At 36.8% G+C, this 26,496-nt stretch overlaps 1 protein-coding gene across 1 annotated transcript in view; it reads left to right on the plus strand.

Moving 5' to 3' along the window:
* Nucleotides 1-5,751: 5,751 nt before the first annotated feature.
* Nucleotides 5,752-26,496, plus strand: part of ENPEP (glutamyl aminopeptidase) — a 104,709-nt gene continuing 83,964 nt past the window's right edge. Inside the window, exons 1-3 of the mRNA XM_004269570.3 lie at nt 5,752-6,667; nt 20,727-20,868; nt 23,149-23,280. Coding sequence (XP_004269618.1) covers nt 6,027-6,667; nt 20,727-20,868; nt 23,149-23,280 — 915 coding nt within the window. The 5' untranslated portion in view covers nt 5,752-6,026. The remainder of the gene's footprint in view (nt 6,668-20,726; nt 20,869-23,148; nt 23,281-26,496) is intronic.

A 26,496-nucleotide genomic window follows, 5' to 3' on the forward strand; every position in this document is an offset into this window, starting at 1 on the left:
AATCACATCGACAAAGACCTTTTTTTTTTTAAACCATGTACAGTAACATTCACAGGTTCCAGGGATTAGAATGTGGATATGTTTTAGGGGGGCAATTTTTCAGCTTAAGGCACAAGCATACAAAGAAAGTAATAAACAGAAAACAGAATATATGCCAAGAAAAGAGAGCTCCAATAGAGAAACATTCCGTTGCTCATATGGATGTCTTGGATCATCTTAATGCAGCTAAAATCTTCACTTCCAAAAAAACAAAAATTAAAGATAACTTTATTAAAATTAATGTGGTACCTAGAGGGGTGGGATAGGGAGGGTGGGAGAGAGATGCAAGTGGGAGGGGATATGGGGATATATGTACACCTATAGCTGATTCACTCTGTTATACAACAGCAACTAACACAACATTTTAAAGCAATTATACTCCAATAAAGATGTTAAAAAAATTAATGTGGTAATAAAGAAATTTTCAAACCAAACAGTCAGTGCTAATAAATAAAAACTGGAAAATTACAGGCCTTTCCCCTGAAAGAAATAATATTACTTAAGATGAAGAATGGGTCTAATAGAATTTTTGTGCGGAACGAGATCCAAAATCACCATTACTAGTATAATTCACTTGGATTCTTTGTGGGATAAAAGAACATTGGTTGAGATATTTTCTCTACACCAACATTATTTTTGCAGACTTCTGCAGATAGGAAAGGAGAGAGAAGAAAATATTGCCAAGAATTTTGACAATACAAAAGGCTGAAAGGAAATGTTGAATGAATTAAGCATTTCAGGGAGTTTTAAAACTCAGAATATAGAGCTATTGTTTAGTGCACTGAGAAAATTGATAATTTTGAAATTCTTAGAACAGAAATCTAGACTATATTATCACTATTATTTTTCTTCTGCTGTTTCTAGGTCCTGCCACTGTCTCCCAACGTATTATTGCACATTAGGGAACCCAATATAAAAGCAGTTTAAAATTATAGAAATAATAAAAATCCTTTCATTTTATTTTCTTTGCTTTTCTGAATATTTTCAAAACTTCTATTGATACATTCTAAGAACAAAGCAGGGGTTTACACACATGTCTTTACGAGTATTTATTAACATTTCTTTTAATGTCCACATTTTAAAGTTTATCCTAGAATTCCTTATCCAGTAAATATTTGTTGAAAAGTAAATATTTATTGAGTTAATATATATTTTTTGAGTGGTTGAATATTTGCTGAATGACTGAAAGGCAAATGAATGAACAGTGGCTCACAGACCCTTTTTAGAGGTAGGTAAAGTACACCAATTCTACCTAGAGCCATCCAAATGAGAAACAGGAATGTGATTCTTGCTTGTGGCTTATGAAACCCTGGTGCCCACGGACTATGTAGGTGGGGAATATCATGAGCACAGTCTGTGTGTCCAGAAAAGCCTACAGAAGGATTCTCAAATCAGTCTGGAAACAACAAAAATAGAGAAGACATAAACGTATTGTTTCTTTTTTTTTTTTTTGCGTACACGGGCCTCTCACTGTTGTGGCCTCTCCCGTTATGGAGCACAGGCTCCGGACGCGCAGGCTCAGCGGCCATGGCTCATGGGCCCAGCCGCTCCGCGGCATGTGGGATCTTCCCGGACCGGGGCACGAACCCGTGTCACCTGCATCAGCAGGCGGACTCTCAACCACTGCGCCACCAGGGAAGCCCTGTTTCATTTATTTTTATTTTTTATTGAATTATGTTTGAATGTATTTTGGAAGTTTATTCTCATCAGTTTCTCTGGAAATGTTTCTTCCCCTCCTCTTTCTTACCTCTTGACCCTCTTCCTCACTCTTTTCCTCCTTGTCTTCCCTACTGTGTAGTTCCTCTTATTGTGCTATCGTTGGACAAATTCATCATTATCAACCAACAAAAGTTAGATGTGGCCTGATGAACACTTTCTGCCTGACATCTGCAGCTATTTTCAGCTCTTGGAAAAAGTCAGAAGAGATCACTTAGGTCTTAAGACCAACTGAACGTTTTAAAACAGTTGCTGAGACCACACAAAAGATGACGAATAGAAAATAAAATAAAATAAAATTGACCAGGATCACAATGAACATTGCCAATATGGATTTAGAATGCATGGTCGTCCAAATCAAATGCAATGGTACTCTCCTTTTGTAATTCCAACTAAACCTTTAAAGTTTGGAAATACTTGGATTGACCATGGGGTTTATAGAATTGACATGGTTGATAATTGAGACCCTGTGGCAAGATGGAAAGAAACTCATTCTGATTCTCCCTGTTCCTTATATAATATAGCCCAATTTGCAGATTCTGCTTCTTCTATTGTGATTCTAGCTTGCCATTTTTGTTTTTTCTCCTGAACCATTCAGCTATGATCAACTAATAGGAGTGAAGAGCCAGTCAAATAATCACATTGTAGTGTTAGTTATTGACAACATTTCTGGTGATGCTCTGAGTTCTCTGGTCAGGCAATAGCACCCCATGTACATAGAAGGGTATGTGTAATTCCTGAGACTTAACAGAAGAGCTTTAAACTGAAGCTCCAAGTAAAAAAGGGAGGTATGTGCTGTGTATTCAGTATTATGGTGGGTCTCCTGCATCAATCTACCTGCTGTGGGAAGGAATTAGCCAGGAAGTTCCTTATCTTCTCAAGATCAGGAATGATTTTCAAGTCCTCACCTCCAGGGAACTTCTTTCTAGTCATTATTGCAATTTGAACTGAATTTATTTTATCTCAACATTTCTGGCATATTATGCCCACTAACCCCTCCCATTCTGGATTCTTGGTGTTCTTTTTCCTCCTTTTTATTTATACATTCATTTGTTTATTCAAAAAGCAATCAATGAACATTTATTGAGTGTCATATATGGGAGAGAGATTGGATTTGTACTTGGGGTACCAGGTGGTAATACACATTGTCAAAAGCTATGGGGGAGTGTGGTTTATGATCTACAGTGAATGGCCGTGCATTCACTCCTCTGGCTTGAACCTACATGGAAACTGACCAGAGGTAGCCTTTCCAAAGTAGTTACATGTAATGTAGATTTTTCAACATAAGATTAATCAATATAAACTGTTTAACTAGGTGAGTGCCTATGATGGTTCGTTGGTCTCATTATAGGAGTAGATTCTGTGTGTGTGTGTGTGTGTGTGTGTGTGTGTGTGTGTGTGTGTGTGTATGTGTGTGTGTGTGTGTGTGTCCTGCCAGTGGCTGCCTTGACCTTCACTGTGGATTGGATCTGGAACAAGGGCTTTCAAGATCAAGAGCCTCCTGCCACAGACTCAGTGTTCCAGTGTCAGGGAGAAGGACAGCAAGAACTGCTGCAATGGAGTGCAGCATTACCAACTATGAAAGCTGGGGCTTTATATTTAGTAAACCCTAATATGGTGACCCTAAATGTGTTTAGTGCACAGGCTGGCTCTGCTACTCCCACTTGTCTGGCTGGACGTTTTACCTCTATCACCTCAGGCAACCCTAATATGCTGACATGGATAAGATGTGATGCCCTTCACTGGATACAGGCGGCTCTTTTAGGTTGGTACTAATAAAATGCTGTGGCTGGGCCTTAGACTAAAAATTTATGCACGTGTTCACACACACACACACACACAAAGTACATGGATTTAAGGTATTTTACCTCTGCTAGCAAAAAATTGCATGTATCTATAAATAATGAACCCCTTATGGTGGAATTTCAGGTAAAACAGGAGAGATATTTGATAGCAGGTGGCCATTCTCAAACCCCCTTAAGTGCACCTTATTCCAAAGGTCTATTATCTTCTTTGTTCAGTTTAGTGCAAACATGGGACCTGGTGATAAGACTGCTGTCTTTCTAGACAAAATTGAGTTTAAGAGTTTTATGTATGTTTGCCTTAGCTGAGATTTTTAAAAAATGCTTCCAGTTTAATATAATTTTATGTACATTCTTCAAAATCCTTTTCTTTTTCATTTTTTTTCAGTCATTATGCTGAGATAAATTTGATCCACACCTTCCTTTTAATTTATGGAGAACACATTAAAATGTTTGCCCTGTGAAACATTTAGTGAAACATCAGATGATATTTCTGATAAAAAAGGGATTTCAAGGCTAAAGTTCATAAAGTTGATTTACCAAAATTAAACATACTATGATTAAAGTTTAGGATTACTTCAGAATGTGAAATTAATAAACAAGATGAACCTATGATTTAGAAAAATATACCCCTCTTGCCTTTAACTTTATTTCTCTTACTACTATTTTATGAGAAAACAATAGAAATGCGTACAGCAAAGTCGACCCTTTCATTCTTAAAATCTTCTCTTTTTATCCGTGTGTTTAATTTATAACTTGGAACAGTTTAAAGTAGGATTTTTCAGAGTGTGGGAACACAAGACCCTCAAAAGGTATCTCACCAAACAAACTCTCTCATCAACTAAATATAGAAATCACACAATAGTATATCCTATCTGGGAGATTCACAGTGTGATGGTAGTGCCATCTGGAAGCTCTGGAAGAATGGAAAGTAGTGAAAGAATATTCTTAACTCTATCTACCGCAGCACAGCCTGCTTTGCAATTATATCTATTAAATTAATTAATTATATCTATTAATATTATCCATGGATTGCACTTTGGGAAATATTGACCAAGTTTTTCATGGTTACTTAACCCTTAAACATTTTTCCTCTTCAGGGAACAGAGGCAGTATAGTTAGATATTTGGATTTTGGACTCAGATAACCTGAGTTCAAGCTCCAATGCTGTGACCTTGAGCAAATGACTTACCTCTTTGAATGTCAGTCCTTCCACCCCTAAAATGGGCATCATAATAGTATCAGTCTCATAGAGTTGCTGGTAAGTCTTAAATGATAACTTCTATGAAGTACCTAGCATAGTGCCTGGCATATAGAAAGCTCTCTAATTTTTTATATTTATGATTGTACTGCTACTATTAGAGATGGCTTGGATGTATACATCTTAGCTACTCATAAACATGGAAGTCATTATTGTGATTTCTATCATCTTGAGCTTTTCATTCAGAGGCAATAGGTTTGGGCAGATAACAGATCTTTCAACAGCCAACTTTGCATCTGGAATCTCCTCCAAACCTCATCTACCACACTCTAGGCTAAAGAATTCAATCTCACTTAGATAAGATTATCTAAGAGTTTAGTTATTTAACCTAACAAGTTAATCAAGTTTATCTTCCTTGTCCTTCTGTCCTTCCAACCCATTACTTTTCTGTCTCTCTTTTTTCTTCTTATGCTTTTGAGCTCCAGTACTGCTTTGACTAATTCATGTTTCCTTTTCTCTTTCATCCAGCATCAACTGAACTGATTTAGGGTGACCTGGCCATGTTTTACTAATCCACCAATTCAACAAATATTTACTCACTACCTAAGTGGTCCTTGAATTTATGTATCACTCTGTGCACGGAACTCCAGGACCTGACTTTGGCAAAAGGCAGAATCTGAATGTTTACATAAGATGAGGAAAAAGAATGAAAAGAAAACACAGCTACCTAAAAAATAGCTGAGATGCAAAAAGCCCTTTGGTTAGGAGAGAGAGACTGCGCACACAACAGGAAGAAGCCACAGACTCAGTGGCAAAGGGTGAGATTTTCCATCACGAGCACACCTCTTCCCAAACGTTCTCTCCTCGAAAGCTGCTGACAGAGCTTTGGCAAAGGATCATCCTCCCACTGGCTGATAAGCAAAGCCCTGTTTTATATTTAACTCACTCCGGTAGGAGGGGTGGAGTGGGGGATGCGTTGTTTGTAAGAGGAGCCGTGACAATATTCTCGTCAGTCCTCTTCCTCCAGCTCAGCTCCTCTTCTGGAGTCCTTACCCCACCCCCTTGATTCCACATTCATCCTTGAGTGTCTAGTGGGAACGTGAAGGGAGAGGAAAAGATTCAAGCAGCCAGAGAGAGAGAGGTGTGGGAAAGGCGAAAGCAGGCTGCCAAACCAGGGAATTCCTTCCAATTGAAAAAGGAAGACTGCTGACGTTAGTTAGTTAAATTTAACAACCTTTTATGTGTAACATTTGACTTTGGAAACAAAAATGATCTTGGAGGAGGGAGAAGGCTCTAAGAGATACTGCATTAAAAGGAAACATGTGGCCATTATCTGTGCGGTGGTGGTGGGTGTCGGATTAATAGTAGGACTTTCTGTGGGCTTGACCAGATCGTGTGACTCTACCGACGGAGGACAGGGCACAATCCAGGCTCCTTCCCACAGGCCTCCCACTTCGAGGCCTCCCACTTCGAGCCCTCCACAGGACCAGGGGGTCTGCCCTGCCAGTGAAGATGAAAGTGGAGGCTGGAAAGATTTCAGGCTGCCGGACTTCATCAACCCAGTGCACTACGACCTGGAGGTGAAGCCCCTGTTGGAGGAGGACACGTACACGGGCAGCGTGAACATCTCCATCAACGTGAGCTCACCCACCCGGAACCTGTGGCTACACCTCCGGGAGACGAGGATCACCCAGCTCCCGGTGCTGAGGAAGCCCTCTGGGGAGCAGGTGAAAGTCAGGCGGTGCTTCGAATACAAAAAGCAGGAGTATGTGGTAGTGGAGACAGAAGAAGAGCTTGCACCCAACGGTGGCAAGGGTCTCTACCAGTTGACCATGGAGTTCGCCGGCTGGCTGAATGGCTCGCTCGTGGGGTTTTATAGAACAACATACGTGGAGAAAGGACAAATCAAGTAAATTTTTAAATTTTTTTTGCTTTATTTCTCCAAAGCTATATATTTGCTTTCCATTTCTTCTCCTTCCCTTTCACTTTCCACCTTTCAATTATATTGATGGTCTGATCTTTATCTAAACTTGGTTTCATTTCTGCCTGTTCATCTGGGAAGCAAAAATTCTTGCCCATTTATATTTTCAAAGCCTACCACAAAATTTGAAAGTATTGAATGAGCTGCATGGAGTCTAAAAACTCAGTGTAAGTCCTTTATTTCATCAGGAAAAATCACATTATACTGCATTCTATCCTTAACATTTACATGAACTACCTCAAACTTTAAAAATACATGTGTCTGGTAAATTTCACTGGTGATATTCTTGGGCTATGTGGCAATGATTTTAAAGTGAACTTTTAAAATTATATCACACTAAATTTAAGTGAAAATCAGTAAATATCAATTATAATTTTGTCTGTTTTATTGGAGAAGAAACATTGAGAGTATGTAAAATTCACGCAATTGTTTTTGTGTTTTCATTTAGGAAGGAAGGTAGGACTATGTCTTTTTAATCTCATATGGCCAGAACCATGTTTTACAGATAAGCTTTCAATAAACACTCATTGAGTCCATACATTAGTGGTAGCACACGGATAACTCTTCAGGCTTATTATCTATCATGCAGTATGCAATGGTTATGCTAAGCCTTAAGCAATTAAGAACATAAATATATCCCCCCCACACAGCCCTCCTAGTATACATGTATATATACTTGCATTCCCTAGTCTAGCCAAATGGTTACTTGCCTTGTCGCTCAATCAGAGGCTATTACTAGAGCTTTGTCAAAGGCATAAACTCTCTCAATGAACTCAAAAAACCTTCACTCTGCAGGTGTGGTCCTTGCATCAGAGAGGAAGGCTACACCTGAGGTAACACTGAACTTGAAACTGCTTTGACCTTTGCCTACTTAGATTCTGAACAAGTAAATGATTAAGAAACCTTATATCACTGTTCAGAGTGAGACTGAGGCCAGCCCTCTGAATATTCCTTTCCTATGTTGTTTTAAGCATTTTATAGAGCAAAGCAAATCTTTTGGTCAGAATTCTTCCTATTGTTTGTCAGAGACCCAGGGATTAAAATAAAATATTATACATTCTTATCTCACTGTGTAGTACAGCAATAAACTGAGTAGAAATGATAGTCTGAAAAAATATTTGGAGGGATCATGTTCATATAGATACTGTATCTTAATATTACTTGCAAAAAACAAGCTTCTTTATTGTTTACATATTCTTTCTGTTTATAAAAATTACAAATGTTGAAAGCATAGAAAATTATAAAAAGGAAAAAAAGAACCTATAAATAATTTCACCACCCAGTGGTTAGCCCTGTTAAAACACTAATGTATATTCTAAATTTTTTTAGGTAATCAAAATTGTAATTATATTATGTCTACATATCTCTCTGTCCATATACCTTTTAACTGAATATACTGTAAGCACTTCCCTTTGTTAAATATTTTCAAGAATCTGATTTTAAAGATTGTGCAATATTTCACTGCATGAATGCAGTTATTTTTTTAAAACCAATTCCCTAATGTTGGACATTCAAGTAGCTTCCAGTGTTTTATTACTATAAGCAAGTCAGAAAGAACATAGTTGTAAGTACCTAAGTGTGTATCTGTTTATTTTCTCATGTTAGGATATAGTCCGAAAAATAGAATTGCTGGGTCAAAGGGTACAAATATGTCAAGAAACATGTAACATTTATTTTGTTTAATTATTTCATAAATAAGATACATTCACTACAGAAAACTTTAGAAACAGAAAATTATAAGAAAAAAAATCCATCTACAAGTCCATCACTCAAGCATAGTCATTGTTAGCAGTTAGGCAGACATTCTTCTAGTTATTTTTTCTGGATACAGATAAACATGGCATTATTATGCTGTATATAGTATTGTGTAACATGTTTTTACAATTCCACAAATGACTTAAAGGATATATGATAGCCCATTGTACCAATAAAATGTAATTCATTCAACTTTCCCATTAGATTTGGACACTTAAATTGCTTCTACTTTTTTACCTATAAACACCTATAAAATGTAATGAACAGCCTTATAAAAAACTATGAATAGTATTTTCTAATATTTCTATAGGAAATTTCTTAGGAAATTGGCTCAAACTACACATGTACGAGTGCACGCATGTGTGTGTATATATACACACATCTACACATATATAACACATGTGCATGCACATGTGTATATGTGTGTATCTCCAAACTGACTTTCAAAAATATGTCCCAAATTACATTTCCACAAACAATGAATGAAAGAACTTATTTCTCTGAGCCTTACTAACGATAAGATGATTTTTTTAAGTGTTTGCAATTTGGTAAAGGAGTAATACTCTAAAGAATATCTACTTTCAAGAGATTCTAAAAATATGTTAGTGTAAAGTGAAAACAAGTCAAAACTTTTAAATGATTATTGCTGAGTTTAAAACTGCTTTTTGGGTTGTGAAAAGAACAGAAATTGCATCTGGGTAAAGCCATCAAAATACTTTATAAAATTCTATACACTACAGGAAGGCCAAAAAATATGGAACACAGTTCCATTAATAAGTTTCTGTTATATATTTTATAAATACAAAAAATTACTATATGCTAAAATATATATTATTCATTCTAACTCTTTGGATTATTTTACTGTATGAGTTAGTTTTATGATAAGATATATACTTGAGAGATGACATTCTGAAACTTAGCTGTCTTAGTTGCTAAAATACTCAGAAATACTAAGTGACGCAAGGTTGGGGAGGAAGGCTGGTGCTCAATTAGGCTCCCATGGAGGACTGGTGTCACCAGGTTTGTCTGTTTTCATTGGTAGCAGATGAGGCTCTTACATTACACAGGATGCAGCCAGTTTTGCACTGCACACATGGTTTTGGAATGGTTCTGGAACATAATAACCTCATTTAGGCTCAATGGAATACTTTTTGTTTTTCTTATTCTGAAATATTTCAAGCATATGAGAAAAGTGCATTGTTTTCTTTCAAGCCTGTGAATAACATTTTGACAGTGCAGGCCTCTTTAGTGGGTCTCATCTACAGAGTGCAGAGGAGGGCCACAAGCGTGAGTTCAGGGGGAAGAGCACCGTCCTTTCAGATTATAGAGTGAACTTTGTAATATTTGATGCTCATGCAATTTCAAATGCCATCAGAGTAATACATTTTATGTATACCATCAAGATTATACTTTCCAACCCTTCTGCCTTATTGTAAAATTAACTCCAGGATTGAGTATATGCGGTATGGGATATGACCGTCGCAACCACAGTGCAAATAAACATTAGTGCACTCAATAGTAGCCAAAATTACTTGATTTCTGTAAATACAACCGACACTTGAACTTCACAGAGAAGAGACAACTATCTGAGCTTCTTTCCCTCAAAATTCAGAGGCAAATGGAGATTTGGAGAAGGTAGAGCAAGTTTAGAGTTCCCTAGCCATAATAACCGTATCATCTCACCGGGGAGACAGCTATAGTGAGGGTCAGGAGAAGAAAGTTTGGGAAACTTAACAGCCACTTTTCCTACTCTCTGGTCTGTTCCTTCGGGTCTGAGGAAAACTACTTCGAAGGATTGGAACCTTTGGAATGTTTTCCTGCCCACACCACCAAACCACTTCAACACTCCTTCTCAATAGTTATGTAGGATTTCCAGTTGTTCTCAGAGTTCCCCTCTACTCACATCTCCGAAGTATATAACAATATTCTCTCCTCTCCAAGGTTCAGCATTTCCTTCTCTGCATTTGGATTGCTCTTACACAGCATTTCCTAATTATCTGTTCCAGAGAGTTCTAGTTGCATGGGATATTAATAGATACTGTCAGAAAAATGCAAGGGAGGGATTCTGTGGCCAAATTTCTTTGGGAAATAATACTAAACACAAAATTATGTTAAAGTTTTTTAAACTTTAAAGTTTTTTTAAAATGGTGGGACTTTTCAGAGACTTTTATATGATAATGTTCATTATGAACCTCTAGAAGCTGCCATAGTATGTAGTTTCCCAACTGCATGAGACTGTGGAATCTTCTGTGGGTCCCTGAGAGTGGGGTCCCTGTGTCTCTCTTGTTCACTACCTAGCACACAGAGAGAACTTAATGATTATTAAATGAATATACAGACATTTTCATATAGGCTCTCACACTAGTGTCCTCTGGAACATGCTGGGACATGCTGCATCGCCACAGCCCCTTTCCCATAGGGGAATCCAATTTCCACCAATGACAGCTCCACCTTCCCACTCAGTCAGGATGGAAAACTTCCCATGGTTCCTTTTCTCCCCGTCTTGTCAAAGGCAAGAGAAGTCAGTAGAATCTTTTTTTGACTTAGGAATGCAGTCTTCATACTTTAAGGACTGAGAACCATTGGAACTGACAGGAATTGCAAGAAGAATTTAAAAGAGGGACACATGGTTTCCGGTTTGGGTTTTCTGGGTTTTTACAGCATTGCTGGGATTGAAGTTGAATTTTGATGTAATGGTGGGATTTCAATAGGCAGAGGCAAGCAAGAAGGTAAAAAGCTGGCAAACAGGAAAGGCATTAGGTCAAAAAAGCATAGTCGGGAGAAGAAATAAGTTTGTAGGAGAGGTTTATATGAAGAGGCTAGCTAGAGATAACTCTGGAAAACCCACAGGAAAAAAAAAAGTAAGGATATTTAATGACAGGCATTATGCAGGAAAAGTTAACCAATGACTATTTACATGGGGAGGAAAGAACTAAATCTGTACATGAGTATATGAGAGACACTGCAGTTATCCAGGACAGAGAAGACGATGAGGATCAGGTAGGACAGTGATTTCAGGACAGACAGAAGAGAACATAATGGAGAAAATAGCTTGCAGGTAATGCAGTCAGGATTTGAAGACTGACTGGCTGTGGGGAAGAGATGAGTTATAGATTTAGGATGCTCCAGATATCTGATCTGATAGCCCACACCTTTCACTGATATTGAAAATAGAAGAACCAGGTTTAGAAGGGAAGGTCATGAGTTCGGTGGCAGATGTGTTGAATGCCTGTCAGACATCTAGGAAGAGATGTCTAGTAGGCATTTGGATAATTAAATCTGAAGCACAAGGTTAGGGCTTGTGATAAAGATTTAGCAGTTAAGTGGAAACAGAGCAGAAATCATTGAGAAGGTCATAATTAAGTGTGTGTGTGTGTGTGTGTGTGTGTGTGTGCACGTGTGTGTGCATTATATCCTCACGCACAGATATGTATACTCATTTGTAGTTTTGATCTTGAAATTTTAATTGTATGTCAGTTTATTCATTATATTGATATGTCGAGCTATCAGTATGCCCATTATCAACAAAGAACAGCTTCAGCAGGGGTGTCTTGTTTACTTGTTGCAGGATGCATAGTAATTTCCTTTATTTTGGAAGCAAGCAAACAATAAGAAATTTTACTTGACCTTGAGTATCCTCTGCATAGAAAAAAAGCATTTGGAAAATAAATTTAAATAATTAATTGGTTCAAACCACCATAAAAATAGGTTGGAGGGGCTTCCCTGGTGGCGCAGTGGTTGAGAGTCCGCCTGCCGATGCAGAGGACACGGGTTCGTGCCCCGGTCTGGGAAGATCCCACATGCCGCCGAGCGGCTGGGCCCGTGAGCCATGGCCGCTGAGCCTGCGCGTCCGGAGCCTGTGCTCCGCAACGGGAGAAGCCACAGCAGTGAGAGGCCCGGGTACCGCAAAAAAAAATTGGTTGGAGTTTGAATAATCTAGATGGGTTGTCTTGCACTGATCAGCTCCTCTACTGAATTCTGAAACCCTTTACTAGTCTGCAAAGATACTTCATTGTGGCTGCCTCGCCTGCATCAGCAGTCTTTCATTTAAGTTTTTCACTCAGACCTTGCTGTTTATTTTTCTGGCTCAAGATATTAAACTGCTGAACATAGCCTGAGAGTCTTCATTGGAAACAGTACACCAGATGATTTATGAGGTAATCAAGTAGTTGGTTTTTTTAAAGTTGATTCAGAGTGAACGGTTGGTGCTTGCAATCATTACTTCCTCTCTCTTCAGCGTTCTCTAAGGTCAGCTTGATCTGATGCACTCAGAGAAGTCAGAGGAATGCCTTCCCTTTTGTAAATTAACAAGCTACACAGAATTATACTTTTAATGTGCTGGGTCTAGTAAGTGACTTACAACACAGAGAGGCCCCTATGTAAAAATGGTTTACCTCAGCACATTTGCCTGGCATTATAATTATTTAGGACATACCCAAGAGTTACTCCTGAACATACTGTGAGATTAGCCAGGCCTTTTCCATTAATTTGCAAACCAATTCATCTAACTTTAAAAAGAAGTTTTAATCACTGAATAAAACCTCCCCAAAGAAGTTGTGATCTAAAATGGTTTTGTATTGCTATCTCATATACGTTGTTTTCAAATCTGCATATATTTAGAAAACTTTAGTAACTCTGGATGGAATTTAGCATATACAAATAGGGCCTTTTTAAATAACTGAAGTATAGTTGATTTATGATATTATATTAGTTTCAATATTTTTATAGATTATACTCCATTTAAAGTTACTATAAAATATTAGCTATATTCCCTGTGCTGTACAATATATCCTTGTAGCTTATTTATTTTATACATAGTAGTTTGTACCTCTTAATCCCCTACCACATCTTGCCCCTCCCCCCTTCCCTATCCCCACTGGTAACCACTAGTTTGTCCTCTGTATCTGTAAGTCTATTTCTGTTTTGTTATATTTGTTTATTTTTTAGATTCCACATATAAGTGATAACATACAATATTTGTCTTTCTCTGTCTGACTTATTTCATTAAGCATAATACCCTTCAGGTCTTTGCATATTATTGCAAATGGCAGACTTTCATTCTTTTTTATGGCTGAGTAATATCCATTGTATACATAGATACTACATCCTCTTTAGCCATCCATTTGTTGATGGACACTTAGGTTGCTTCCATATCTTGTCTATGAACATTGGAGTGCATGTATCTTTTCAAATTAGTGTTTTCATTTTTTTTCCAGATAGATACCCAGGACTGGAACTGCTGGATTATATGGTAGTCCAATTTTTAGTTTTATGAGGAACCTCCATACTGTTTTCCATAGTGACTGTACCAATTTGCATTCCCACCAACAGTGTACCAGGGTTCCCTTTTCTCCACATCCTTACTAACATTTATTATTTGTGTTTTTTGATAAAAGCCATTCTGACAGGTGTGAGGTGATATCTCACTGCTTTGATTTACATTTCTCTGATGATTAGTGATGTTGAGCATATTTCTGTGTGCCTGTTCCCCATCTGTATGTCTTCTTTGGAAAATTGTCTATTCAGGTCTTCTGCCATTTTTATTCAGGTTGTTCATTTTTTGGGTATTGAGTTGTATAAGCTGTTTATATATTATGGATATTAACCCCTTACTGGTCATATCATTTGCTAATCTTTTCTCCCATTTCATAGGCTGTCTTTTTGTTTTGTTGATGATTCCCTTTGCTGTGCAAAAGCTTTTAAGTTTAATTAGATCCCATTTGTTTATTTTTTATTTTGTTTCCTTTGCCTTAGAAGACAGATCTAAAAATATATTGCTACAATTTATGTGAAAGAGTGTTCTGCCTATGTTTTCTTCTAGGGGTTTTATGATTTCTGGTCTTATATTTAGGTCTTTAATTTATTTTGAGTTGATTTTTGTATATGGTGTGAGAAAATGTTCTAATTTCATTCTTTTACATGTAGTTGTCCAGGTTTCTGAGCACCATTTATTAAAGAAACTGTCTTTTCCCCATTGTATATTCTTGCCTCCTTTGTCATAGATTAATTGACTATAAGTGCGTGTGTTTATTTCTGGGCTCTCTGTTCTGTTCTATTGATCTACGTGTCTGATTTTGTGCCAGTATCATACTGTTTTGGTTACTGTAGCTTTGTAGTCTGAAGTCTGAAGCCAGAGAGTGATATCTCCAGCTTTGTTCTCTTTTCTCAAGATTGCTTTGGAAAATTGGGGTCTTTTGTGGTTCCATATGAATTTCAGGATTATTTGTTCCAGTTCTGTGAAAAACGTCACGAGTATTTTCATAGGGATTGCATTAAATCTGTAGATTGCTTTGGGTAGTGTGGATATTTTAACAGTATCAATTCTTCTAATCCATGAACCTAGGATATCTTTCCATTTCTTTGCATCACCTTCAATTTCCTTCATCAATGTCTTATACTTTTCAGAGTATAGGTTTCTCACCTCCTTGGTTAAGTTTATTCCTAGGCATTTTATTCTTTTTGGTATGATTTTAAACAGGATTATTTTCTTGCTTTCTCTTTCTTTTGGTTCATTATTAGTGTATAGACAAAGCAACAGATTTCTGTATACTAATCTTGTATCTTGCAATTTTACTGACTTCATTTATTAGTTCTAATAGTTTTTTAGTGGAGACTTTAGGGTTTTCTATATATAGTATCATGCAAATAGTGACAATTTTACTTCTTTCTTTCCTATTTGGATGCCTTTTGTTTTTTCTTCTTGTATGATTGCTGTGGCTAGGATCTCCAATACTATGTAAATAATTGACAAAGAATGGGCATCCTTGTCTTGTTCCTGATTTTAGAGGAAAAGCTTTCAGCTTTCCACCACTGAGTATGATGTTAGCTGTGGGTTTGTCATGTATGGGCTTTATTATGTTGAGATATGTTCCCTTTATACCAACTTCAATGAGAGTTTTTATCATGAGTGGATGTTGAATTCTGTTAAATTTTCCTACAGCTATTGAGATAATCATGTGATTTTTATGTTTCCTGTTGTTAATGTGGTGTATCACAGTGACTGATTTGTGGATCTTGAACCATCACTGCATCCCTGGAATAAATCCTACTTGATCATGATGTCTGATCCTTTTCATATATTGTTGAATTCAGTTTGCTGATATTTCATTGAGGATTTTTATATCTATATTCATCAGAGATATTGGCTTGTAATTTTCTTTTTTTGTAGTATTTTTTGCCTACTTTCAGTATCAGAGTAACGGTGGCCTCATGGAGTAAATTTGGAAGTGTTCCCTCCTCTTCAATTTTTTTAGAATAGTTTGAGAAGGATAGATATTAGCTCTTCTCTATATGTTTGGTAGAATTCCCCTGTGACGCTCTCTGGTCCTGGACTTTTGTTTGCTAGGAGTTTTTTTTAGATTGGTCTGTTCAGATTGTCTATTTCTTCCTGATGCAGTCTTGGAAGATCTTATGTCTCTAGAAATTTATCCATTTCTTCTAGGTTGTCTAAGTTATTGCTTTATTGCTGTTCGTAATATTCTCTTATTTTTTTAAATCTCTGTTATATTGGTTGTAATTTCTCCTCTTTCATTTCTCATTTTGTTAATTTGGGTCCTCTCTCTTTTTTCTTGGTGAGCCTGGCTAAACACTTATAAAGTTTGTTTATCTTTCCAAAAAAACCAGCTCTTGGTTTTATTGATCTTTTCTATTTTTTTTCAGTGTCTATTTATTTCCTTTCTGATCTTTATTATTTCCTTCTTTCTGCTGACTTTGGGCTCTGTTTGTTCTTCTTTTTCTAAGTCTTTTAGTTGGTAGGTTAGGTTGTTTATGTGAAACTTTTCTTGTTTCTTGAGGTAAGCCTGTGTTGCTATAAATTTCTCTCTTAAAACTGCTTTTGAGGCATCCCATAGATTTTGGATAGTTATGTTTTTATTTCCATTTGTCTCAAGGTATTTTCTAATTTCCTCTTTGATTTCTTGATTGACCCATTGGTTTTTTGTTGTTTTTTTTTTTTGCGGTACGTGGGCCTCTCACTGTTGTGGCCTCTCCCGTTGCAGAGCACAGGCTCCGACGTGCAGGTTCAGCAGCCATGGCTCACAGGCCTAGCCACTCTGCGACATATGGGATCTTCCTGGACCGGGGCACGAACCCGTGTCCCTGCATCGTCAGGCGGCCTCTCAACCACTGTGCCACCAGGGAAGCCCGACCCACTGGTTTTTTAGTAGCATGTTGTTTAGTCTCCACCTGTTTGTGTTTTTCCTGGTTTTCTTCCTGTAAATGATTTCTACTTTCATACCATTGTAGTCAGAAAAAATGCTTGATATAATTTCTATCCTCTTAAATTTGTTGAGACTTGTTTTGTGGCCTAGCACACAATCTATCCTGGAGAATATTGCATGGGCTCTTGAAAAGAATGTGTATTCTGCTGTTTTGGGATGGAATGTCCTGTAAATACATATTAAGTCCAACTGGTCTAATGTGTCATTTAAGACCACTGATTTCTTAATGGTTTTCTATCTGATGATTCTATCTGGATGACTGTCCATTGATGTAAGTGGTGTGATCAAGTCCCCTACTATTATTGTATTATTGTCAATCTCTCCCTTGTCTGTTAATCACACTCATATTCCCAAATTAGTTATCTGGCTTATTTCTGAGGTGTGACTAAATTGAAACATTCTTGCAGAGAGTGACTTTTCCTCTTCCTTTGCCTGGGGAAGAAATCAGAATCCAGAGGAATTCAAAAGAAAAAAGCAGCTGACTAAACATGGGGTTGGAGCCTGGTGGATCTTCTTATAAATCCTTAGTACACTGGGGAAGTGTACAGGCTTCTTTATATTCTGATGCATTTGCAATTCACTACAGTCTACATGTGTTAGAAACTTCAATTTAATAGTTAAACTGTTATCACAAAAACTAATCAGTAATACTGAAGAATAAATTCTTGGCTGGGACTTTTTGGGTAACTTTATTTTGAAATAATTTCAAACTTAACAGAACAGTTACAAGAACAATACAAGAAACTCCTAGGAACACTACCAATTGTTTACATTTTGTCCTATTTCCCCTCTCCCCAGCAACCCCATATCTCTGTCTCTCTCTAGACCTTTAGAGTATATTGAAACATTGTCTCCCTTTACCTCTTCACATTCAGTATATATTTCTTAAGTACAGGGACATTTTCTAACATAACCACAGTACAGTTATCAGAATCAGAACATTTAACATTGATATGATAATCATCTAATCCACAGTCATAATCAAATTTCATCAATTAACCCAGTATTTTTTTCCTAGTCCAGTATCCAGTTTGGATTCATGCAATGCATTTAATGTCATGCCTTTTTAGACTCCTTTAAACTGGAACAGTCCCTTGCCTTTCTTTGTCTTTCACAACCTTGATATTTTTGAAGAGCACAGGCCAGTTATTTTGAGAATATCCCTCAGTTTTAGTTTGTCTGATTTTCCTCATGATTTAAAAATGCAAGTCAAGCATTTTTGTCAGGAATTTCAGAGAAGTGATACTTAGTCCCTCTCACGAAGTCACATCAGGAGACACGTTATGTTGATCTGTACAATTATTAGTGATCTTTGATTACTTGTTTAAGGTGGTATCCAACAGTTTTCTTCATTGTAAAGTTATAATTTTTTTATTTGTACGTAATTTTCAGAGAAAGTGTTTGAAACTATTCAGATATCCCTTTCCTCAACAAACTTTCATCCACTTTGTTTTGGCATCCACTGATGATTTTCTAAATCCATCATTCCTCCTAAAATTATTAGTAGGCAATCTACTGTAAAGAAGAGCTTTCCTTTGCCCCACTTATTTATTTATTCATATGTTTTATCATGGATTCTTATTTTAATCAATAGTTTATAATTCCATTACTTATTTTGATGTTCCCCCAGATCTGGCCAGGGGTAGTCCCCTCCAGCTGACTTTTGTGTCCTTTTGACTTATTCTTATGATTCTTTGAAAACTTCCTTACTTTTTGGCAAAGCAAGATGTTCCAGGATCATTTTGGACCTTTCTGATCCAGCACTGGAATCAGCCATTTTTATGAAGAGTTCTGGTTCCTTTTATTGGAGAGTGGTAATGGGAACTAGTTGTGCTCATTGCTACAAGCTTGTCATTTCTTCTAGACAAAACTAGGAAATACATGTCTCTGTGTATTTTTATATCCATTTACATATATAGATACATGTGTATGTGAAAAATCATTGAGGATACACTGAACCTGCAGTTACAATTCAATACCAAGGTCTAGTCTTCCTTTTTTACAAACTTATAACTCTCTTCCCCAGCTGTGAGAAACCTGCCTTCTGTTATCCTCATTTTTTTTTTCATTTGCTCAAGCTTGGGATACAGAAGAGATTGTTTCTGAACTGTTAACTCATGCCACTGCAACAATGCAAATCTAAACCTATTTACTGGAGCTCAATATTGATTTAGTTATTTTTAGGTAAAATTTATATACATTAAATGCACAAATCTAATGGGAACAATTCAATGAATTTTGACAAATGCACACATCTTTGTTAACCACACCCATAAAAAGGTATAGCTTTTTTTTTAACATCTTTATTGTAGTATAATTGCTTTACAATGGTGTGTTAGTTTCTGCTTTATAACAAAATGAATCAGCTATACATAAGGTATAGATTTTTTCAGTCATCCCAGAAAGTTGTCCCCCTCAGTCAACAGTGTCCTAAAAGACAGACCTTTTCCAGTTTTATTTTTTACAGATTAGTTTTTTTGGCTGAGTTTTTGACAACTAATTTTTGTATCCAAAGGGGTTTTAAAAGAAATTCAAAAATATTTTAATTTCTTGTAGTTGGATGTTGACCTATGACATATTATTTTTTATATAAGTTAATGTATATAATGCATCCTTGAACCCAAATGAAATGAAGACACTTACCATGGCCTCTGCTGACCCCTTAGTCCCTCCAGTTCACTGTACTTCAGCTACACTGGACATCTTTCAGGTCTCAACCACATTAAATTCTTTTCCACTTTAGAGACTGTGCACTTGCTGTTCCCTCTGTTAAGGAAACACATTTTCCCTAATCTTCACCTGTCTGGGTTTTTCTCATCATTCGGATCTCAGCAAACCATCACCTACTCCAAGAGACTGTCCCTGACTACTCTACCTAATATTGCTCACCACTTTTCCTGAGTCATTTTCTGTCACTTCCCCTGTTTCATTTTCTGTATAGCTCTTAACACTCTCCTTATTTATCTATTTATTTATTTATTCTTTGTTATTCCCTCAGAACCTAGAATAATGCCTGGTAGATGTGTGTGTGTGTGTGTGTGTGTGTGTGTGTGTGTGTGTGTGTGTGTGTGTAGGAAGGGGTTCAATTAATATTTATTGGATCAATGAACAATGTAACAATTTGTTATTCTTTATGAAATATGTTCCTTAGTCTCTGAGAATTCTGAAGGATGAAATATTTTCCTTACACAAATTATTAATGAATATGTCAACATTTCTTTCCTTTTACACTTTTTACTCTGCTTACTCTTCTAATGAGCAAATGTACAATATCTTACTGTAATATAACTACATGTAAAAAGTTTACATTCATTGATTTGTTTTGAGCAATTACTCAGAAAAAAATATTTCCACTTTGAAATGATGGAAACATTAAACACTAACATTTTAGCTTAATAAGCATTAAGTTAGAGCTATAAAGGAATACTGTCTCTTTCCAAAAGTGGACTTTAAACCTGGCCAAAGGTTGCTTCACTGGGAGATTGCTCAGGGACTGACTTTGCATGAAAATGAAAACTAAGGGATTTGTCCCTGGTGTAACATAAGTAAGAAAGAATGTACTATTAGGGACAGGAGCTGTGGACTCTGGAATATACTCCTCTACTCCGTGACAGGACACAGCTGTTCACACTCACAAGGACAGGTACAAGCAAGCCTTTGAGTTTGGCTTTGTGTTTATCTACTTGTCGCTTGATGGCTTTAGGATGGAAAGAGTGATAGCTCAGAAACGGATTGATTTTTGCTCATTTAGAGTTCACAGAGTTTTAGTTATGGCAACAAAATACCTAACTACTCCTATAAAATATCCGAAGCAGCTTCTGAATTTTCATTTATTTGTTAACCTAACAATTCCAGGAAAGACTTTGACAACTATTTGATAGTTTTCTGGATGGAAACTCATTTTAAGAAATGCAGTAGTTATAATTACATAGCTGATTCTTTTCTATAGGAATAGAAACATAGGGGCTATCAGAAGAGGCAACATATATTTTGTTTGTGTGTTTATTTCTAAGGAGCATAGCAGCCACTGATCATGAACCAACAGATGCCAGGAAATCCTTCCCTTGTTTTGATGAGCCCAACAAAAAGGCAACTTATACAATATCTATCGTCCACCCCAAAGAATATAAGGCACTTTCAAACATGCCAGTGGAGGTGAGTATTTTAAATTTTTTAATTTATGCAGATAGTCTGTTTATAATATCAGGTAAATTACCTGCTTTGCTATGAAAGAACCTACTGAACTCTAAAATAAATGTGCTCTAATAGCTTATTTAGAAGCTCGAAAATACATTTGGGCAATCTCTTTTCTTTGAGTACTAGACATCTTTAATTCAAGATATCACATTCCAATCAAAACACCATGTTAGGTTTTCTAAGCAAGAATGGATACAGTAGACATACATTAGCTGGGTTCTGCTTAAATGAAAGAAGCCCCTAATCATGACAAATTAAAGGCAAACTAATGGAATTACAGATTTAAAAATATTCAAGGGCCTAGTTACTATTCTTGGTTTTCAGTTGAATATAAATAATTTTTTTAATAGAGGTTTTTAATAGAGGGCTACTACAAAAAATCATCACTTAAATATTGGAATATAGCCACAACTCCAGGAAACACCATGCCTATAGGTATTCTAGTGAACAAGAAGTACTCATTAAATGTTAAAAAAAAAAAAAATAGGCTACAGTAAGTTCTGTTTGTATAATTATTAACATGACTCTTTCCTCTGTTACTGCTCCTCCTCTCCAGAATGGGTAACGCAGTTAACTAAAGCATCATTACCTCAAGGTTGAGGTTTATTATTCCTTATACCTTTGACATGTAAAAGGATGAAGCTTGGGGCTTCCCTGGTGGCGCAGTGGTTGAAAGTCCGCCTGCCGATGCAGGGGACACGGGTTCGTGCCCCGGCCCGGGAGGATCCCACATGCCGCGGAGCAGCTGGGCCCGTGAGCCATGGCCGCTGAGCCTGCATGTCTGGAGCCTGTGCTCCACAACGGGAGAGGCCACAACAGTGAGAGGCCCGCGTACCGCAAAAAAAATAAAATAAAATAAAAGGGTGAAGCTCATCCTTAGATATAACTGTCACCTATCTAATACCAGAAAAGCATTGTGCGTACTTTACAACTCCCATCTTTCTGATCCACTTTGTGAAATATCATCACTGAAATTCATCCTCTTTAATTACAAATATTCCTTGAAAAAGCAAACCAAAGCTTTAAGAAGGTTAAAAAGTAAACTGTTGGTGTAAGTTTATCAACTTTTCTTCTGGTGTCAGACACCTGGGCAATTGGGTTTTGATTGGAGAAGAAAGAGGAAAGGATAAACCTAAACTATGACACTCTAATCCAGAAGACTGGATCAGAATAAAATGCCATCAGAATTTTTTGGCATAGAACAGAGAAAATGAAGGTGGGAGGAGTAAGAATGCAAACTTTACTAACCTCTGTTTACAGTTTCCTCACATGACCTTTTTGTTTTGCAGAGTATATACTTCTTCACTTTCACCTAGTTCCAGAAACTAGTCCTGGAAGAAGGTGAATAATCTGGGTCCTTAGGAGATCGAAACTACTACTAGGTTCTTATCATAGAGTAACTTTGCTGGGGCTCCAACTCTTCTCTATAAGCATGTGCGCATCATGCTTGCCTTGCCGACGATGCATCAAGTTCTAGTCTAGCCTCCCTCTCTTAAATCCTTTTTTAAAGCTTTCCACTGTAGAGTAACTCACTGTGTGGCTGCAGGGCATGTGGAAATGTTTAAACAATGGGTAGCAGGAATCAGGCAACTATTCATGCATGAAGTATTAGGACTGATGACTGGCTGAGAGAGGAAGGCAAAGCTGGCATGGACAGAAAACCAGACAGATGGGGTCGGTAGTTGCATGAAGTAATGCAATCCTTCTCTCTCTCCACGGTAACCAAAGCAGTGACTTTAGTGACCATACCCTGGGTCTCAGATGGAGACAACCAGAGATGAAAAAGACAACCTGACATCCTGCTATGCCTGGTACAGCTATTACCCTCTTGCACATAGTCAAATCAGCAAATACCTGCTTAGTTCGTTCTGTGTGCAAGGCACTGAGCACTAGCCTGTTCTTCATTAAGAGGCCACAGGACCTGCTCAAATATTATGGCCAGGATTGTGTGTTTAATGTAGAAAGATAAACTCCTGTCCAGTTTATATCACAAAGTTGTATTTCTCCCTGAGAAACCTCATATGGTATATAGTTCAATCACTCTTTCACAGTACTAAAAATAAAATGAATTTTCCTCTAGTTTTTTTCAACATCACCAGTTAGGGGTAAAATTTCTTTTTACACCTAAGCTTTGACAAAGGACTTCTGACTGGAAAGCTAGGTTTGGAGTAATTTTTTGTTTGTCTTGTCCATGATTGATCTTTTTATAAATAAAAAATTATCTTTTGCTTTCAACAGAAAGAAGAGTCAGTGGATGATAAATGGAATCGAACAACTTTCCAAAAGTCTGTTCCCATGAGCACTTACCTGGTGTGCTTTGCTGTACATCAATTTGACTCCATAATGAGGATATCAAATAGGGGGATACCTGTGAGTACCATTATATATTTTTTAAATTTACCACGTATGCATTTGTGATTTTATAATTTTTTTGAATAGTTTTTTTTTTTTTTCACACAACAGACCAGAAAAGCCCATTAGTCACCAGGCTCTGTGAGCCTGATGATACACTGAATAATATAGGAAAATGTAAGCTGAAAGGACCCAGGTGAAAAATAAACAAACGAAACAGCCACAGGAATGGATAGTCTTGAATTATTTAAGGTGAAAATTCACTATAAGTCCAAAGCTAGCTCCTAAGTATATCAGCACAAAGGTATTAAATATTTGCACATGCTTAATTTAGTAAAATGATTGGGGGTATGTGTTTGGGGGTCCCAGATGAAGACCAGAGGGAGAGGAGGAAACCAGAGGGAGATGAAAATCCTTCAAGTAACTAAGCACTGAGGTGTCTGTGGTGCCATTCCAATGTGTAATTCAACATAGGACAACAGCAAAGTATCAAAAAGCATTTTCTAAAAGTGTAAGAAAATACAAATAAGCTTTTTTTAAATCAAAATGATGAACTGAATAATTTTCTTAGAAAAGTAGATTCTAAATTAGATTCTAAATTAGAAAAGTAATTCTAAACACTTTTACCTAATTATTTTTCTCTTTTGGGGGGCCCCCAATTTGCTCATGCCCTGAACACTTGCTAAGCTGTCTAACGGTTAGTCTGCCTCTGTGATACATATTATATATATAAAACATTATAATCTTTGCAATATAATTTTATAAGGAAGAAATCATCGCTCCTACTTTACAGATGAGAAAACTGAAATAATGAGTTTAATTAATTTGCTCAAGATCACCCAACTGGCAAGTGGTGGAGACTCAAATTCCAGATTCTTTTCAAACAATGTGCCCTGCTAAACGTTCTGAAATGTGATATTCTGAAAAATATCTTTACCTCACTGGAGGGGAGAGATGCTCCTCCCTCCACCCCATCTACAGAAGACAGGCAACCAGAGTTTCCCTCCTGCAAAAACCTGTGGGGTTCTTTTCTTCACAACTGAACAGAACCTTGCAGGAGAACTTAAAGGCATCTAATGTGAATGTCAATTCAAGGTAAATTCCACCTCTTTGGCATTTGACCATTCACTCTAAATTGAAATCTAGCCCTTAACACCCAAGCACAAATGCTCCAGTACAATTTCCCACTCCAGAGGGAATTACAGGAAAACCACACTACTTATATCTACTTGAAAGTAACATCGGTGGGAACCCACACCAGTCTCACAGTACTACATTCTTAGAGCTAAACAGACAACCTAAGACAGACATATGAGGAAAACAAGCAACATAAAAGAGAAAATCCAAGACCAACAGAAAAGCACAGTGTGAGTAAATAAGAATAGTTAGGGAAACAAAAAAAAAAGCCATAAAAAATTAAACATATTCTGACAACACAACCTTTAATTATTACACTCAGAGATTCAAGAAGATATGATCACCATAAAATAAAAACAGGAAACTATGATAAAACAATCAGCAATAGTAGTCAGAGTTTAAAAAAAATAATTTCCAAAGCATGACCTTGCTCTAACCTCCAGGAATTTGTTGCTAATTCCTTCAAAAACCAGAACCCAATAAGCGAATAGCTTTAGTTCCTGCCAACTTCTTTGTGTCTTTATCAACTCCACGGAGATGCTTATATTGTTTGAAGCCCTGATACTTCTCGTGGGTTTTCCACTTTTATATTGCAACTATCATTTCTGTTTGTTTGCAGTGGGGGTACATTAAAGCATCAATATTCTGCATGATCTAGAGCCAAAATCTCTATATTACTTGTTCAGCTAAAAAAAAGATTAAGCTAGTTACTTTTTGTGTAATACAACATTTTTAGTAGAAATTTCATGAATCAAAAAACTATTCTTATCCACTCTGTTTCTGACAGTATTATTCTGGTATATTTATCACCTGCTATTCATAGTCAGATTATACTGTGCAGTCCAAAAATCTATAATACCCTGACTGAACTCACCATTCTGGCAAGAATCCTTTATGTCAGTAAATACTGAATCGAGGCCTATGTTCTTCTTAACTGTCTACCTGGAGTAGCAGATATTAGTACTTGAACCATTCACTATGCTTAAAATGTCCTTGTTGCTCATGAAGATTAGAGGACCCAACCCTAAAAAATTGTTAGGAAAAAAGGTAACCAAGTTTGGAAAGTAGCTCAAAAGACTTAACTCTGCTTATTTCCTTTTTTGCATATTAGTTGCATTACATTTTTTATTGAGATATAGTTGGTTAACAATGAAGTTCAGATGTGCAACATAGTAATTCACAACTTTTAAAGGTTATACTCCATTCATAGCTATTATAAAATATTGGCTATATTCCCTGGGCTGTACAATATGTCCTTATAGCTTATTTATATTACACATAGCTGTTTGTACCTCTTAATCCCTTACCTGTATTTTGCCCCTCCCCTCCCCCTCCCCACTGGTAACCACTAGTTTGTTCTCTATATCTGTGAGTCTGTTTCTTTTATGTTATATTCATTAGTTTGTTTTATTTTTCAGACTCCACATATAAGTGATATCATACAGTATTTGTCTCTCTCTGTCTGACTTATTTCACTAAGTATAATACACTCCAAGTCCATCCATGTTGTTGCAAATGTCAAATTTTCATTATTTTTTGGCTGCATAGTATTTCATTGTATATATATATACACCACATCATCTCCATTCATTTGTTGATGGACACTTAGTTTGCTTCCATATCTTGGCTATTGTAAATATGCTACTATGAACACTGCAGTGCATATACCTTTTTCTTTTTAACATCTTTATTGGAGTATAATTGCTTCACAGTGTTGTGTTAGTTTCTGCTGTATAACAAAGTGAATCAGCTATATGTATACATATATCCCCATATCCCAAATCAGAGCAAGATCCTTTCTGACCCACACCCTAGAGAAACGGAAATAAAAACAAAAATAAACAAATGGGACCTAATGAAACTTAAAAGCTTTTGCACAGCAAAGGAAACCATAAACAAGACAAAAAGACAACCCTCAAAATGGGAGAAGATATTTGCAAACAAAGCAAATGACAAAGGATTAATCTCCAAAATATACAAGCAGCTCATGCAGCTCAATATCAAAAAACAAACAACCCAATCCATATACCTTTTTGAATTAATGTTTTTGTTTTCTCTGGATATATACCCAGCAGTGGAATTGCTGGGTCATATGGT

The sequence above is a fragment of the Orcinus orca genome, chromosome 4 (assembly GCF_937001465.1).
Source record: "Orcinus orca chromosome 4, mOrcOrc1.1, whole genome shotgun sequence".
NCBI classification, from domain to species: Eukaryota; Metazoa; Chordata; class Mammalia; order Artiodactyla; family Delphinidae; genus Orcinus; species Orcinus orca.